Source organism: Neophocaena asiaeorientalis, unplaced genomic scaffold, assembly GCF_003031525.2.
Source record: "Neophocaena asiaeorientalis asiaeorientalis breed wild unplaced genomic scaffold, Neophocaena_asiaeorientalis_V1.1 scaffold648, whole genome shotgun sequence".
Classification (NCBI taxonomy): Eukaryota; Metazoa; Chordata; class Mammalia; order Artiodactyla; family Phocoenidae; genus Neophocaena; species Neophocaena asiaeorientalis.
Genome location: NW_020172781.1, coordinates 4,720,933 through 4,737,391, shown reverse-complemented (window position 1 = coordinate 4,737,391; position 16,459 = coordinate 4,720,933). Strand labels below are relative to the sequence as shown.

At 43.3% G+C, this 16,459-nt stretch overlaps 1 protein-coding gene across 1 annotated transcript in view; it reads left to right on the top strand.

Annotated features, from left to right (window-relative positions):
* ACACB (acetyl-CoA carboxylase beta) overlaps nucleotides 1-16,459 on the top strand; it is a 144,178-nt gene that overhangs the window by 116,915 nt on the left and 10,804 nt on the right. The window contains exons 36-45 of the mRNA XM_024741428.1: nucleotides 514-717; nucleotides 2,089-2,244; nucleotides 7,568-7,690; nucleotides 8,003-8,272; nucleotides 9,189-9,286; nucleotides 10,324-10,444; nucleotides 12,102-12,212; nucleotides 13,056-13,199; nucleotides 14,478-14,598; nucleotides 16,119-16,215. Of these exons, the coding sequence (XP_024597196.1) occupies nucleotides 514-717; nucleotides 2,089-2,244; nucleotides 7,568-7,690; nucleotides 8,003-8,272; nucleotides 9,189-9,286; nucleotides 10,324-10,444; nucleotides 12,102-12,212; nucleotides 13,056-13,199; nucleotides 14,478-14,598; nucleotides 16,119-16,215 (1,445 nt within the window). The remainder of the gene's footprint in view (nucleotides 1-513; nucleotides 718-2,088; nucleotides 2,245-7,567; nucleotides 7,691-8,002; nucleotides 8,273-9,188; nucleotides 9,287-10,323; nucleotides 10,445-12,101; nucleotides 12,213-13,055; nucleotides 13,200-14,477; nucleotides 14,599-16,118; nucleotides 16,216-16,459) is intronic.

Below are 16,459 nucleotides of genomic sequence, written 5' to 3'. Positions count from 1 at the left end.
GGTCTGTGGCTCAGCCATTCTCCATTGGCTGGTTCTTCACAAGCAGGCGGAGTCTGTGGTGGTGATTCTGGATGAAAGAAGTTCTAGGCCATCAGCTTGGCATGTGTGGGGTGCAGAGGCCCATGCTGATTCCCCAGCTCCACCAGTTCACATAGTTCCTTGAAGAAGAAAATGCATAGGCTTGGGATGCGTGATGGAGAGAAAGACAGGGTAACATAGGGGCACTAGCTCTTACCAGCCTCAGTTTCCACATCTGTCAGTGAGGGACAAAAATACCAGCCTCTCTGAGTAATTATGGGGACGGAGTGAGATAATGAGCTTAAATGCGTAGCGTGATACCTTTGCTTATTATCAGCTTAGAGTTAATGGATACACGCTACGTATTGCTCTGCTATATACATGCAGTGCGTTTTGCATTCAGTATATCTCATCTTTCTGTTATAATCAGAGCTAGAACTATTACGAGTGTGCACGGAATGGGTCCTGAAATTGAATTGCTGTGGTATGCTGCAGATTGAGGAGTCAGTGCGGTCCATGGTGATGCGCTACGGCAGCCGGTTGTGGAAACTCCGCGTGCTCCAGGCTGAGGTCAAGATCAACATCCGCCAGACCACCACCGACCGCGCCGTTCCCATCCGCCTGTTCATCACCAACGAGTCAGGCTACTACCTGGACATCAGCCTCTACAAAGAAGTGACAGACCCCAGATCTGGAAACGTAAGGCCGGGCTGGCTCACAGAGGTCAAGTCAAAGTGGAGGCAGGCTGCCCGGAGAGCAAGATGTAGATTAAAATGGCACTTGGAAGCTTTGCTGTGTCAGACTGGGGCTGCTCCTCTGAGTTTTATGATAAACGTGTTAGCTTCTGAATCCCAGTTGTTCATTCCTCTGGGAAGGAGAACGAATCCAAAGTTTAATCCAGTCTAGAACCATGTTTGGGATAAGATGTGGAGTATTACGGCTGATTATAATACAGTTCCCAAGTTAGTTCAGTTAGGGAAATGGTATTTTCCCCAGCCGTGTTTTGGAATAGACTTTTGTAAAATGAATCAAGTTTCCTATTGACTACTATATATACGTGTAGTAGATTACATGTATGTGTATATAATCGTTTTATTTTGAAACACTTAAAGACTCTCAAAAAGTTGCAAAAATAGCACAGAGGAGAAAATTTAGGACAGAGAATACTCATGTACCCTTCACCCAGCTTTCCCCAATGATAGCATCCTTTTTAACCAGAGACATTGTCAAGACAGGAAGTTGACACTGGTCCACTTCCTGTCTTGACAAGTCTATTAACTCAACTGCAAACCTTATTTGGGTTTCACCAATTTTTACATGCACTCTGGTTTGTTTGGTGTGTGTGTGTGTGTGTGTGTGTGTGTGTGTGTGTGTTAATAGTATGATAATTATAGCTTTGGAGCTGTGTCTCCACATCTGTTTCCCACAGTGGCAGAGAAGAGATTACTCTCCCGGGCACTCACTTTGTTATGTGATACGTGCTATGCTTCCCCTCATTATATTTTTTATTGAAATATAGTTGATTTACAATGTTGTGTTAATTTCTGCTATACAGCAGAGTGATTCAGTTATACATATATATACACACATTATTTTTTTAATATTCTATTTCATTATGGTTTATCACAGAATACTGAGTCTAGTTCCCTGTGCTGTACACTAGGACCTTGTTGTTTATCCATTCTATATATAATAGCTTGCATCTACTAACCCCAAACTCCCAGTCCGTCCCTCTCCCACACACCCTCCCCCTTCACAACCACCAGTCTATTCTCTATGTCTGTGGGTCTGTTTCTGTTTCATAAAAGTTCCTTTGTGTCATGTTAGATTCCACATATAAGTGATGTCATATGGTATTTGTCTTTCTCTTTCTGACTTTCTTCGCTTAGTATGATAATCTCTAGGTCCATCCATGTTGCTGCAAATGACATTATTTCATTCTTTGTTCTGGCTGAGTAGTATTCCCTCATTGCATTTTCACTGAGGACTGGGAAGAAATAAATTGGGCAGGAGTGTGGTTCTCTGAGACTTGCCCTCCTCACTCTCTGTTTTTCTTTCTTTCTGGTCCAGATCATGTTTCACTCCTTCGGCAACAAACAAGGGCCCCAGCACGGGATGCTGATCAATACTCCCTACGTCACCAAGGATCTGCTCCAGGCTAAGCGATTCCAGGCCCAGTCCCTGGGTACCACCTACGTGTATGACTTCCCGGAAATGTTCAGGCAGGCAAGTCCTGAGGCTGAGACTCAGCACTGCCCAGGGTCCCCTTAGGGACTCCACTGGCATCCACACCCCCATCCTTAGTTACTCTTTTTTTTTTTTTTTGGCCACACTGTGCGGCTTGTGGGATCTTAGTTCCCTGACCAGGGATTGAACCTGGGCCCACGGCAGTGAAAGCACCGAGTCTCAACCACCAGGGCACCAGGGAATTCCCCTTAGTTACTCTTCTGAAGACCCCACTCTAAAGAACACAGTATTCGTGAAGGAAAAGAAGCTAATTTTTTTTTTTTTTTTCGGTACGCGGGCCTCTCGCTGTTGTGGCCTCTCCCATTGCGGAGCACAGGCTCCGGACGCGCAGGCTTAGCGGTCATGGCTCACGGGGCCAGCCGCTCCGCATCATGTGGGGTCCTCCCGGACCGGGGCACGAACCTGTGTCCCCTGCATCGGCAGGTGGACTCTCAACCACTGTGCCACCAGGGAAGCCCAAGAAGCTAATATTGAGAATGACTTCATAGTATATTTTTCTAAAACAAACCTAATTTCATCCCAGTGATAAAAAGGAATATAATATAGAAACTTTGGAAGGTAAAGGGGAGTGGAAAGAAGGAAAAAGTGACTCCTTGTTCCACGTACTGAAGACAAATTGTTTACCACTTCCTTCTGGTCTTTCTAATGCTTATATTAAGTGCTGGCTACATGCCAGGAACCATTCTAAGGGTAGATAGACCATGAGGAAGAGGATGGGGTCACTGCCTTTGAGGACTTTTTGGTTTACTTAAAAAAATAATGTTTTATGTTTTTATGATTATTAAATATTCACTGGATACAGAAAAATAGGAATAAGCAAATAAAATTTCACTCATAGGTAATCACTTGTCTACCATTGAGGACTGCAATACCATTTTAGTGTATTTCCTTCAAGTATGCTTGCTATGCCTTTATTGTTTTTACGTAGAAGGGCCTTTCAAGGAGACTGAGCACACTGGCATTGGTGATATGGGTGCCTGTGTACATCTTCTCCATTGCCTTGTGAATGACATTCATGAAACTGAGATCGTGGACTTCTACTGTCCACAGGAAGTCATCAGTGTACTTTAGGCATAGGAGATGCAGGATAGTAGGAAAAGCTGCTGTTTAGGGTCAGTAAGGCCTGGGCCTGAGTTCCAAATCTGTCCTTTGCTTCCTGTGTGTCCCTGGGCAAGTTCCTTCACCTCTCTGGGCCTCACTTTCCTCCTCTGTAAAATGAGGCTAATAATATTACCTACTTCCCCAGGTTGTGGTAAGAAATATATGTAAAGTATTCAGTAGATGCTTAATAAATGGAAACTTATATAATTAAGAATGTCATTGTCTGTATCCTTTTGCCTCAGAAGTCACAGGCCATAAGAATAAGAAACAGACAAATCAGGAATAAATCCATCCACTTTCTTTTAGATAAAGAAACAGAGTATGGTGGACAACCCATAAATTTGAAAACAGATGAAAATTTCTGAGAAAAATATATCTTATCAAAACTGACTCAAGAAGAAATAGAAAATGTAAATAGATTATAAGCATTAATGAAATTGAATTAATAGTTCAAAAACATCCATCTACTAAAATTGGGCCCAGACAGGGACTTCCCTGGTGGCACAGTGGTTAAGAATCCGCCTGCCAATGCAGGGAACACGGGTTCGAGTCCTGGTCCGGGAAGATCTCACGTGCCGCGGAGCAGCTAAGCCTGTGCGCCACAACTACTGAGCCTGTGCTCTAGAGCCCTCAAGCCACAACTACCGAAGCCTACGTGCCTAGAGCCCGTGCTCTGCAACGAGAGAAGCCACAGCAATGAGAAGCCTGTGCACAGCAACAAAGAGTAGACCCCGCTCGCTGCAACTAGAGAAAGCCCACGCGCAATGAAGACCCAAAGCAGCCATAAATAAATAAATAAATAAATTTGAAAAAAAGCATTAATGAAATTGAATTCGTAGGTCAGAAACACCCATCTACTAAAATTGGCCCTAGACAGTTTTACAACAATTGTTGTCAAACCTTCAAGGGACAGATAATTCCCTTTGTATACAAACTGTTTAGAGAATAGAAAAAACAAAGGGAATGCTTCTTAACTCATTTTATCAGGTTATTATTACTTTAATATTAATCCAAGATAAGAACATTAGGAGAAAGGAAGTTTATTGTCTCATTTATGAACACGGACACAAATCATAATTAAAATATTAGCAGGGCTTCCCTGTGGACCCCAAAATAAAAAAAAAAAAAAAAAAAAAAAAAAAAAAAAAAAAAACAAAAACATTAGCAAATGAAACCCAGTAATGATTTTTTTTAAAAAATTTAGACTAAGTAGTATTTATCTTGTGACAGCTTGTATGGTATTAGGAAGTCTATAGTTTACCACGTTAATAGATTAAGAACAAACTTAAATTTCTCAATAGGTGCAAAAATGTATTTGAAAAGATAATATCTATTTATAATAAAAGCTTTTAATAAACTAGGACTAGAAGGGGATTTTTTAAAAAAAATTATTTCTGGCTGCATCAGGTCTTCTTTGCTGCATGCGGGCTTTCTCTAGTTGCAGCAAGCAGGGGCTACTCTTCGTTGTGGTGTGCAGGCTTCTCCTTGCGGTGGCTTCTCTTGTTGCGGAGCATGGGTTGTAGGCACATGGGCTTCAGTAGTTGTGGCACGCAGGCTCCGTAGTTGTGGCTCGCGGGCTGTAGAGCACAACCTCAGTAATTATGACGCATAGGCGTAGTTGCTCCGCAGCATGTGGGATCTTCCCGGACCAGGACTCAAACCCGTGTCCCCAGCATTGGCAGGGGGATTCTTAACCACTGTGCCACCAGGGAAGCCTCGAATTTGTTTATTTTGATAAAAGACATCCACCTAAAATTAATAGCAGCTAATGGTGAAATGTTAGAAGTATTCGCTTTAAAGATAGGTACAGATAGAAATATCCATTAACACCCCTTCTATTCAACTTTTTTTACTAGAGTTCTTGGCCAATGCAAAAATAGAGAAAAAGAAATAAAAGGTATAAAGACTAGAAAGAAGGAAGCAAAGTTACGTTTTTCATAGATGATATAAACGCCTATACAAGAATTCCAAGAGAATTTATGGAACCAATTAGATAATACAGCAAGATCGCTAGATATAAGAGCAATATACAAAACTTAATTGTACTCTCATAGACGAGCAATAATTGTAAAATCTAATTGGAAAAAATGCCATTTACAATATTAAGATCAGCTCCAAGTTTAGGGATAAATCAAACAAAAGACATGCAAGACCTTTATGGAGGAAATTTTGAAACTTTACGGAAATACTTTAAGCCTGAATAGAGAGATATATCATGCTTATGTATGATGGGAAGATTCAATATTGTAAAGATAATAGTTCCCCCCAAATTAATACATTCAGTATAATTCTGGAGTTTTGGTGCAACTTAAAAACTCATAGGGAAAGCAAAAGTTCATGAATAGCAAAAACACTTCTGAAAAAGAACAAAATCAGGAGAACTTGTCTTAGCCATCCTGTAAGTCATTATTTACTTTCAAGCAGTAGTACGTACTACAGTGTGTAATATTATTGTAACAGAGCTAAACAAATAGACTAATGGAAAAGAATAGAGTCTAGAGTCAGACCCACTCAGAAACAGAACCTTGATTGAATGCAGAGGTGGGATTCTGAATCAAGGGAATACATTTCACTAAAAGGTACAAAGAAATTTCTTATCTAATTGGGAAAAAAATTTTTCAATTTCTACCTCATCTGGTGTACAAAAATAAATTTCAAGAGGATTAAAACTGCTTGGAGTGAGTTGAAAGCATAAGCATAGGAAAACCCCATAAATGTGAATGACTATGTTAAAATTTAAAAGTTATTTATGTAAAAGAGAAAAGACAAACCCCAGACTGGGAGAATATGTTTAAATATCTGTTTCCCCCAAGGGATTAGAGCAATATTATCTACAGAGCATTTATAAATCAGTTGGAAAAAAAAAAAAACAAGCAAAACTATAAAAAATATGGGCAAGAGTTATAAATAGGAAATTGACCAAAAAAAAGAGAAACTTACAAGATCAATCGATATATTCTAAGGTACTCACCTCACTGATAATCAGTGAAGTACCGACCAATATCACAGTACAAAAAAAAAAAACTCACAGTACAGTTTCACACCCAGCAGATGGGTAAACATTAAAATATTTGCCAAAGCCAAGTGTGGACAAGTATATGGAGCAAAGGAGCTCTCACACATTCTTACTAGAACTGTAAAACAATTTGACAATATCCAGTAAATCTGAATTTTCACATACCCTATGACCCAGCAATTTCATTCCTAGGTATACACCCATTGAAACGCTCATCCGTGTTTATTAAAAAAAAAAAAAAGACCATAAAAATGTTGATTACAGCATTGTTGGTGTAGAATTGGAAACCTAAATGTTCCTAAAAAGGGTTATGAATAAATAAATTGTGATATGTTCATATCATGGAAAACTGAACAGCAGGGAAAATGAATAAACCAGAGCTAAATTTATCAATATGGATAAATCTCTCAAATATATTGGAGAATTGGAAAAATAAGTTGTGGAAGTATGTGTCCAGTGCAATACCATTATTTAAAGTATAAGTCATGCAAAATAATGCTATGTTTTTTGGGGGGTTTTATTTTTCTTTTATTTATTGTTTTTGGCCGTGTTGGGTCTTCGTTGCTGTGTGCAGGCTTTCTCTAGTGTGGCTAGCGGGGGCTACTTTTTGTTGTGGTGCGTGGGCTTCTCACTGCGGTGGCTTCTCTTGTTGCGGAGCCTGGGTTCTAGGCACGCGGGCTTCAGTAGTTGTGGTGCGCGGGCTCTAGAGCACAGGCTCAGGAGTTATGGCACACGGGCTTAGGTGCTGCGCGGCATGTGGGATCTTCCCAGACCAGGGCTTGAACCTGTGTCCCCTGCTTTGGCAGGCGGATTCCCAACCACTGTGCCAGCAGGGAAGCCCAATGCTATGTTTTAAATGTCTGCACATATGATGAAATAAAAATGTAAAAGCATACAGAGGACTGATGGACAGTAATTCAGGATAATAGTTACCTGAGGGGAGCAGCGGGGAGGAGGGATGGGAATGGGATGGGGAGGGGTACACCAGGGACTTCAACTGCATTTTTCTTATTTCTTTAAAAAAATCTTAAGCTACTGTGGAAAAATTCTGATTTGACAGAGCCATGAGATATTTTTCTGCATGTATGCTTTAAATAGTTCGTGACTGAAAGAGAGAGAAAGCAGTAGAAAATGTACTTCCTTACTGATGACTTCAGGTTTTTCTCTTTCCTGTCCTCTCTGTAGGCTCTTTTTAAAATGTGGGGTTCCCCGGACAAGTACCCCAAAGACATCCTGACATACACCGAACTAGTGCTGGACCCACAGGGCCAGCTGGTGGAGATGAACCGACTTCCTGGAGGAAATGAGGTAAAGAACTGAGTCGCTTTGCTGTACAGGAGAAATGAACACAACATTGTAAATCAACTATACTTCAATAAAAAAAAAAAAAAAACTCACAGAGCCCCGCCCCTGGCCGGAATCACCCTTAAAAAAAATTTCCTCCTGGGGGACTTCCCTGGCCGTCCAGTGGTTAAGACCCTGTACTTCCACTGCAGGGGACATGGGTTCAATCCCTGGTCAGGGTACTTAGGTCCTGCATGCTGTGCAGTGAGGCCAAAAATAAATAAGTTCCTCCTGAAGAAACAAGCCCATTTTCTTGTGCATTCGTGTCCTCGCCAGGTGGGCATGGTGGCCTTCAAAATGAGGTTTAAGACCCTTGAGTACCCAGAAGGGCGCGACGTTATCCTCATCAGCAATGACATCACCTTCCGGATAGGATCCTTTGGCCTTGGAGAAGACCTTCTGTACCTGCGGGCATCCGAGATGGCCCGGGCAGAGGGCATCCCCAAAATCTACCTCGCTGCCAACAGTGGGGCCCGTATCGGCCTTGCGGAGGAGATCAAACACATGTTCCAGGTGGCTTGGGTGGACCGGGAAGACCCCCACAAGGTACGTCATAAAGCTGGGGTGGCAGTGTGACTGTGCTAAGCTCATGTTGTATTTTCTGTGCGGGTGACAGCACCTCCAAGGGGGCGGACAAAATCTTCTTGCTCTTTGTGTAGACAGCATAGATATCCATAAAGTACATAAACAGGCAGTAAAATTTCATGGGAGGGGGTGACGATTAGGAAAAAAGGTCTAAATGGGATCCTTAGGGGGACAATAATGAAAAACAGTTATTTTTTTATGTAAACACAGAGTTAATACATACTGAGCATCTCTTGGAACGCAGTGCACACCGAGGATGCAAATGTGAATGACAGCATAATCCCTGGCCTCAGGAAGTTCTTAAAAATCATCCAGGAGACCTAGAGACACCAGCTACCATAAAAGGCAAAATGAATAGAGAAAAGCATACATCTTGTGATGTGAAAATGCAGGGGACAGAGTCATTCTTTGCAACCGGAGCATGAGTTCTCAAGGGGGTGGTATTGCCCCCTCCATGGGGGCAAAAATGATTCTTTTCATGTAAAAAGCATGCACACACACATATATGTATACATACATACACACATAAACAATATATCTACAATAAAATTTTATTGGTGGGGGGGGGTTGGCATTAAGAAAAAAAAGCTCCCTAGGGGAAAGAGAATGAAAAGATGATTAAAAAACATTAAATCAGAGAGCCCAGGAAGAAAGTGATGTTGTATTGTAAGGACCAGTGGAAAGCACAGAGCAGACCTTCAGTTTATTACTGTTATTAACATGGTATTAACATCAGACAGGTGACTGTGTTATTAACATGGTGTTACTAACACCCCCGCCCCCACCCACCCAAACCAGTGTTGACATTAAAATAAAACAGTGGCTGTTGAGTGCAGGAAGCTGGACTCATAGCCTTACTGAAGTATATATTTTTAAGGGAATTAAATACCTGTACCTGACTCCCCAAGACTACACCACAGTCAGCTCCCTGAACTCCGTCCATTGTAAACACGTGGAGGAAGAAGGAGAATCCAGGTAAATAACTGACCAGGCAGCGCCTTCATTTTGCCTGTGGTTAATTTCAGCTACTCCCAGGGGAATCTGCCTCTTCGCCTCTGGGCTTGTGACAGTATATCAAGCAGGTGGTAGTGTTTGTACAATGGGACCCCCGAGCTCCACTGGGGGCACTGATAGCTCAGACACCTGGGGCATCCTTTAGGGTGAGCCCATCCTTGTCATCCCCAAATGAGGCACGCCCTTCGCAAAAATACCACATCATGCAAGGAGAATTAGGTTGGATTCCCATAGTGTCCCCAGAGCTGCAGGTTCACATTTTGTGACCAAATTAGCCAGACTGACTCAGCGGTGACTTGGTGAGCTGGGAAGATGCCGGGAGGGCCTGCTTCGTGAGAACGTCAAGGGCAATACCGGCTTGTGGGTTGTGGGTTTTTAAAATCAGATTCTGATTTAAATCAGAGTTTCCCAGGCTGAGTTTCCTGGAATGTTAGTTGGTGATTTGGGAGGATGGGAGGGAGTGAAAATTTTCCATAGTCAAGTAAGTTTGGGAAACACTGGGTTAAATGAGATCCAACAAGCATCTTTATCGCAGGCCTTCTCAGAACATTTAATGCACTGAAATGCCGTGTGAATCCCTAATGGGTTAGGCTGTACAGTGTACTTATATGGCCATGGAATCTTGACTGACTGATTGATTATGAACCGCGTGGCTTCTCCTTGTATACCCCCATGTCTCTGTAGACCAAAGGCTATTCTAGATTGCTTCTGGAGGAATGCAGGGTGGGGTGACATTTCATTCGGACAGCCTCTGAATAGGCAAACTTTATCTTTGGTTGGAGGGGTGATGATTATTGATGCTGTACTTGCCCTTCTAGAAACTTTAGGGCCAGTCATCAGGGGCCTAGACCCCTGCCTTCATCTCACCTCTGGCTGCTTTATCACCTTCCAATCCCTCACCTTGCTTAGCCTTTCTTCCTCGGGTCCTTGGGAAACGCATCAGCCTTGGATTTTTCTGGGCTAGAGCTCAGTGTTTAACTCGCATTTGGTTCTTGAAGGTATGTCATCACGGATATCATTGGGAAGGAGGATGGCCTGGGCGTAGAGAACCTGAGGGGCTCAGGCATGATTGCTGGAGAGACCTCCCTGGATTATGATGAGATTGTCACCATCAGCTTGGTGAGTCCCCTCCTATTTTCTTTTCCGTCTCAACTTTTTATTATAGAAACTTTAAAATAGTCAAGAAAACAAAGAGAATTGCTAATGAGCCCTATGTACTCATCCCCAGCTCCAACAATGATCAACGTGTAACCATTCCTATGTCCCCAGTCCCTCTGCCCCCCTGTTCTGGAATATTTTAAAGCAAACTCCACTTATATCTTTCCATCTGTAAGTACCCCAATGTGGATCTTTACTAGATTAATTTTTTTAAAAACATAACCACAGTACTGTTACACCCAACAGTATCAGTGGCAATTCTTTAATATCATCAGAACACAGTTTGGGTTCAGTTTGAAGTGTTATCTCAAAAATATCTTGTCAGAGTTGGTTGGTTTGAATCAGGGGCCAATCACCTCTTATTTAAAAGGTACTGAGTATTTAGAAGAACTTTTGTCTGATTGTAACTGGTACTAAATGACTCTCTTCCCGCTCCCCAGTTTGGCCTTTTCAAAAATATTTTCTGTTTCTGGTAGAGTCGTAGCAGTAGTACTTTTCAATGGTAAACTGTCCCTCAAGATATGATTTTTACCTTCAGTGTTGTATCTTCAGTTTCCAAGGTGGAAGATGTTGGCCATGAGTGTCTTCCTAAGGCTTGTTTTCTAGATGTCATTTAAATATGTTTCATATATATTTCAAAATAAAAAGATTTATGCATATATTTACATATTCGAAAATATTTTTATTTTGAAGGATATAAAAAGATATGTATATCTTTATATATTCCAAAAATATATAAACATATATGTATCTTTTATTTATATATATACAGACAGGCACACCTCAGAGATGTTGCAGGTTTGGTTCCAGACCTCTACCGTAAAGCAAATGTTGCAATAGAGTGGATATAGCAATAAACGTCACATGGAATTTTTGGTTTCTCAGTCCATGTAAAAGTTACGTTTACACTATATTGTAGTCTATTAAGTGTGCAATAGCATTAATGTCTTTTTTAAATGTACACACCTTAATTAAAAAACCCTTTATTGCTAGAAAATGCTAACCGTCATCTGACACACAGGGTTGCCAGAAACCTTAAGTTTGTTATAAAAAAAAAAAAAGCAATATCCGTGAAGTGCAATAAAACGAGATCTGCCTGTATGTCTTTTAATTTTGAAATAGTTTAGGACACACCAGATACGAGATAGCATAGGCAGGTCCTGTGTACCCATCACCCAGCTTCCCCCACGACAGTATAACCATCGGACGCGATCAACATTGACGTTGACACAATACTGTTAACTCAGTACAGACCTCGCTCGGAGTTTTCCAGTTTCACACGCCCGCCTAGGCCTCCTTTGGTTGTGTGAACGGCTGCAATGTCTCAGGAGTGACCAAGCTCGGAAGAGCCACAGACATGCCTCTTGAAGCAAGAACCAGAACATTCCACTTCTGCTGTCTTTACAACACTCTTCTTTGCTAACGCCATTCTTTCTGGTTAGGAGGCCGAGGTCAGGCACCCTGAAGGAAGGCTTGTGTCACGCTGTTTGGCCTCCAATCAGGTTGCCAGTGGCCAAGCTTAGCTTCCGTTGGTGCCCAGCGGGTCCCTGGGCTGTCCCCACTGTGGGAGGTGGGGCACGTGGCCCTGGGGAATGCTGGAGGGATCCTGTCTCCACAGGTGACCTGCCGAGCCCTTGGGATCGGGGCCTACCTGGTGAGGCTGGGCCAGCGAGTGATCCAGGTGGAGAATTCCCACATCATCCTGACAGGGGCAATGGCTCTCAACAAGGTGACCTTGAAGGGGCCACTGGGGAGTGGACATGTAGGGGTGGGGTGGGGGAGGGGTCATTTTAACTTTCCCAGTGTCCCGGATGGGGGATTTTTCTCAACCTGAAACCAGTTTCATGCCTACTGATGTAAGAGCTGTTTTTCCATTTTGCAGTTATATGGGCCTCTTATGAGCCCCCAAAAATATGTATATATATTAGGCTCTCCTGGTGGAACTAACTCTGTATTACTGTAATTTAAATTTTTAAATATTTTTGAAATGTTAAAAATTATTAAAATGGCATTACACATTGCAAAAAATTGGAAAAAGACACCCCCAAAAGTAATTTTGCTCCTACTATAATTTTGGTGTATTTTCCTCTCGTCTTATATCTTAACATGGTTAGACTCCTGATGAGTGCAGCTTCATTCGACTTTTTTCACTGTATTAAAATGCTTTTCACATTGCTGTAAAGCCTCCATAACATAATATCTGCTAAAACCCCACTGAGGGTCTCAAAGTCCAGCCCCTGAATCGACAGCATCACCTGGGATCACATAAAAATGCAAATTCTCAGGCCACACTGCAGACCTGCTGCATCAGAAATGTTAGGTAGGGTTTTGCTTTGGAGTTGACTAGAGTAATCAGCTTGGATCACTGGTTCTCAAATTGTGCTACATATTGGAATTTTCTGGAAGTTAAAAAAGAAAATACCAAAGATTCTGATGTAATTGGTCTGGGTACAGCCAGGGCATCGGGACTCTTGAAAGCTCCCAGATGATTCTAACATGCAGCCAGGGTTGAGGACCACTGAGGGAGATGACTTCCGAACAGAACCTTGCTAACCCTGCCATGTCAAAGCAGGTCCTGGGCAGAGACGTTTACACATCCAACAACCAGCTTGGCGGCGTGCAGATCATGCATTACAATGGTGTCTCCCACGTCACCGTGCCGGATGACTTCGAGGGTGTTTGTACCATCCTGGAGTGGCTGTCCTATATGCCAAAGGTGCAGTATCCCCCCCTGGAGCTAAGAGCCTGGAAGACTCTGTTGTCAAGTTCATTTGCCAGGTGGTGTGGGGAACAGGGAACATTGAAGATGTGTCTGGGTTTAATTTTTCTTTACTCCTCCCTCCTTCCCTCTCTGATACCAAGCCCTGTACTTGCTGTTCTTTGCTTTTTTTTTAATGCCGTTGTAAGGATGCTCTCTGTCAATCCTTTAGAAAGAGGTGGCAATTTCAGTGTGGGTGGACATGTGTTAAATGTGGAATGATGTATTTAATGCATTTAAAAACAAAATAGAGTTCTTACAACTCCTACACCAAGACCAAGATTTAAGAGTCATCACTGATATTTGCTGAGCACTTACTAAAGTCATTATGTGAAGCCCTTTATCTTCATAATGTTGTTAAATCCTCACAACAGCCCTATCGGAGAGTTGCTATTATTATTACCACTTTACAGATAAGGAAATTGAGATTTAAAGAAATGCAGTGCCTTGTCCAAGGTAATATGGCCAGTGAGTGAGTGGAAACAAGCCTCTAAAATGTACATGCCATCCTGTATGACGATTACGAGCAAACGAATTACCCTGAGATAATACAGCTAGACTTTTACACACAAGGTGCTTTGAATTTTAATGTCGAACATCAGCAACTTTAATATTTATTTTTAAATCTTTGTTTGTTAATCCCACAACTCAGAAAGTTAATTGCTAAATATCCTCTTTATACCCAGGGAAATAGTTTATACTTAATTTACAAAAAAAAATCACTCTGTACTATTTCAGTGGCATTGTAAATTCTCTAAGGGAATAGTCGATGGTTGGTGCCTGAACAAACAGAATAAAAGGCTGTTCTCTAACAACAACAACAAAAAGGTGGCATTTCCTCTCATCAAAAGAGGTAACATTGGACAACAGAGAATCCTCAAGCTTTGCAGTCAGGCTCGATTTGATTCTTGGCTTCCTCCTCCGTAGTAATGAGGCCTCAGGACCATCTCTTAATCTTTCTGAGCCTCGGTTTCCTCATCTGTGAAATGGGAGTAACAATAGCACCCACCCCAGGGTGTTATCATGATGGTTAAGTGACATGATGTGTAAAGCCCGGCGCTTACTAGGCCCCTCACCAAATGCTACTCGTAAATGTGGTGATGAGCTATTTGGGGTTGAGCTTCTGTCACGTAACCAGGCATCACCACCAGAGGAGGAGAGGAGGGCAAAGAGCAGGCTGCAGACGTTATTGACAAGCACAGAGGACTGAGTTGGAGACCTGGCTTTCTTTTCTAGGATAATCGCAGCCCTGTCCCAATCATCACACCCACTGACCCCATTGACAGAGAGATTGAATTCCAACCATCTCGCTCACCCTATGACCCCCGCTGGTTGCTTGCAGGAAGGCCTCACCCAAGTAAGTCCTAAAGGGCTTTGCCTGAGACCTGGGTCTTGGGGCTTCTTTTCTGCACCTGGGATAAAGGAACGTGTCGATAGAACCACTGTTACTTGGTCAGATATCTCAGAGGGATACACCTGAGATCGAATGCAAAGGGGGTGGAGGAATGGAGATTTTTCTCTAAGCTTTTCCTGAGCTATTGACCAAGAAGGGGTGGAAACAGCCTCTGGTTTCTGGAGCTGATGGATGGAGGTGAAGGGTAGCAGAGGTCATGGCCGCCCTCCCCAAATTTCCCCAAATGTGGTTACATAGGTGGAAACTCTGGTGCTGTGACATCAGGGTTTCAAAGAGAAGAATGCTTCTCTCTCTCTTTCTTTTTCTATTTGGCTAAACCTAATAAGGTAATTCGCCATGAGTTTACTCAGGACGAGCAACTTAGCCTCTTCTGTCCCCACGTTTGCAGATTCACATGGATAGATATGCACACACATGTGCAAACACACCCATGTGCACCCAGATGCTTTCACACGCACAATTCTTTCTCTCTCACTTTCTCTTTCTCTCTCTCTCTCTCTCAAAGGGACAGGTAGGCCTCCTGGAAGTATTTGATTACATTCGGAGCAACCAGAACAGGAAAGCTGAGCCGCCCCTGTTACCACAATCCCGAGTCTAGAATTTCACACACTGTCCCCTTTAGAACTTGGCCTCCCCATCCAGCTGTGTGGGGCAGGGGACGTGCTGCCAGGAGCGTGCCAGGCCTTGCCAGCAGAAGACGCCCCATGCCCTGCTTCTCCCTCTGCCATTTCTCTTGGGCTCTCTCGCCTGCGAGCACTGGCTTTATCTTGATTTAAAAAACGCCTGATACGTTACTGACAGTTTTCTCCGGCTAGTCGGGCCAGCCCCCAGGCAGACACTGAGGCTGGGCTGTTTGTTCCCAGAAGCCCAACCTCCCACTCCTGCAACTTGAGATCTCTCATGCTACCTGGCACCTCATGTCCAAACTGCAGTCATTTACACCGTGGTGTGGATTCCTGGCCCCACGTCCTCTCCAGGGATGGCTGCAATTGACATCATCACATTCATTCTCTCTCTCTCAAATTGAACACTTTCTTCCCAGTTAAATGGTTTTGAAGCTGCGGCCACCATGTCAGGGATGAGTTTTTTGGGGCAGGTGGTCCCTTCTTGAAATCCTACCTTCCAAAGGCATCCATCAGCTCTCTTTGCCTCTTGGGAAGAAAAGGCAGAGACTGTGATTAGGGTCTCCTTGTGTTTGGCCTTGACAGGAGTTGATGTATATAGTTGGATGTTCTTATGGACTGAATTCCTGACTTGCTGTATTTTTTGCAGCCCTGGTTTTGTGTGTTGGGGGGTGGGGGAAGGGTCGGTATCTGTGTAGTTTTCCAGGAAAAAAGGTATTTGGGCTGTCAAGGTCAGGCTGTCCTTAGAGACAGGAGAGCAGCCAGCTCCTCCAGGCGGACGCTGAGGGGGGCCCTTATCAACCCGGCCCCTGACCTGGGCTTCTGCGCTTCTGCCCACAGCCCTGAAGGGATCCTGGCAGAGTGGATTCTTCGACCAGGGCAGTTTCAAGGAAATCATGGTGCCCTGGGCCCAGACCGTGGTCACGGGACGAGCAAGGTAACCCTGAGGATGGGGCAGGCAGCACACACCTGGCCTCCCCAGGTATTGGGACTCCCAGGTACAAAGCCAGGGATTCTTTCCTCCTATGTGGCCCCTAGGGACACTTTTTTCCTGGTCCCAGGATTTTCTGAAAGAAAAACCAGTGGGGGGCAGGGGGGATGGTTTTCTGGATGATGAACTTCTTCATAAAGTCTGGATTTGTCTGTGGCTTTAGAAGCCATCTCAGCCAACCTCTTGCTGG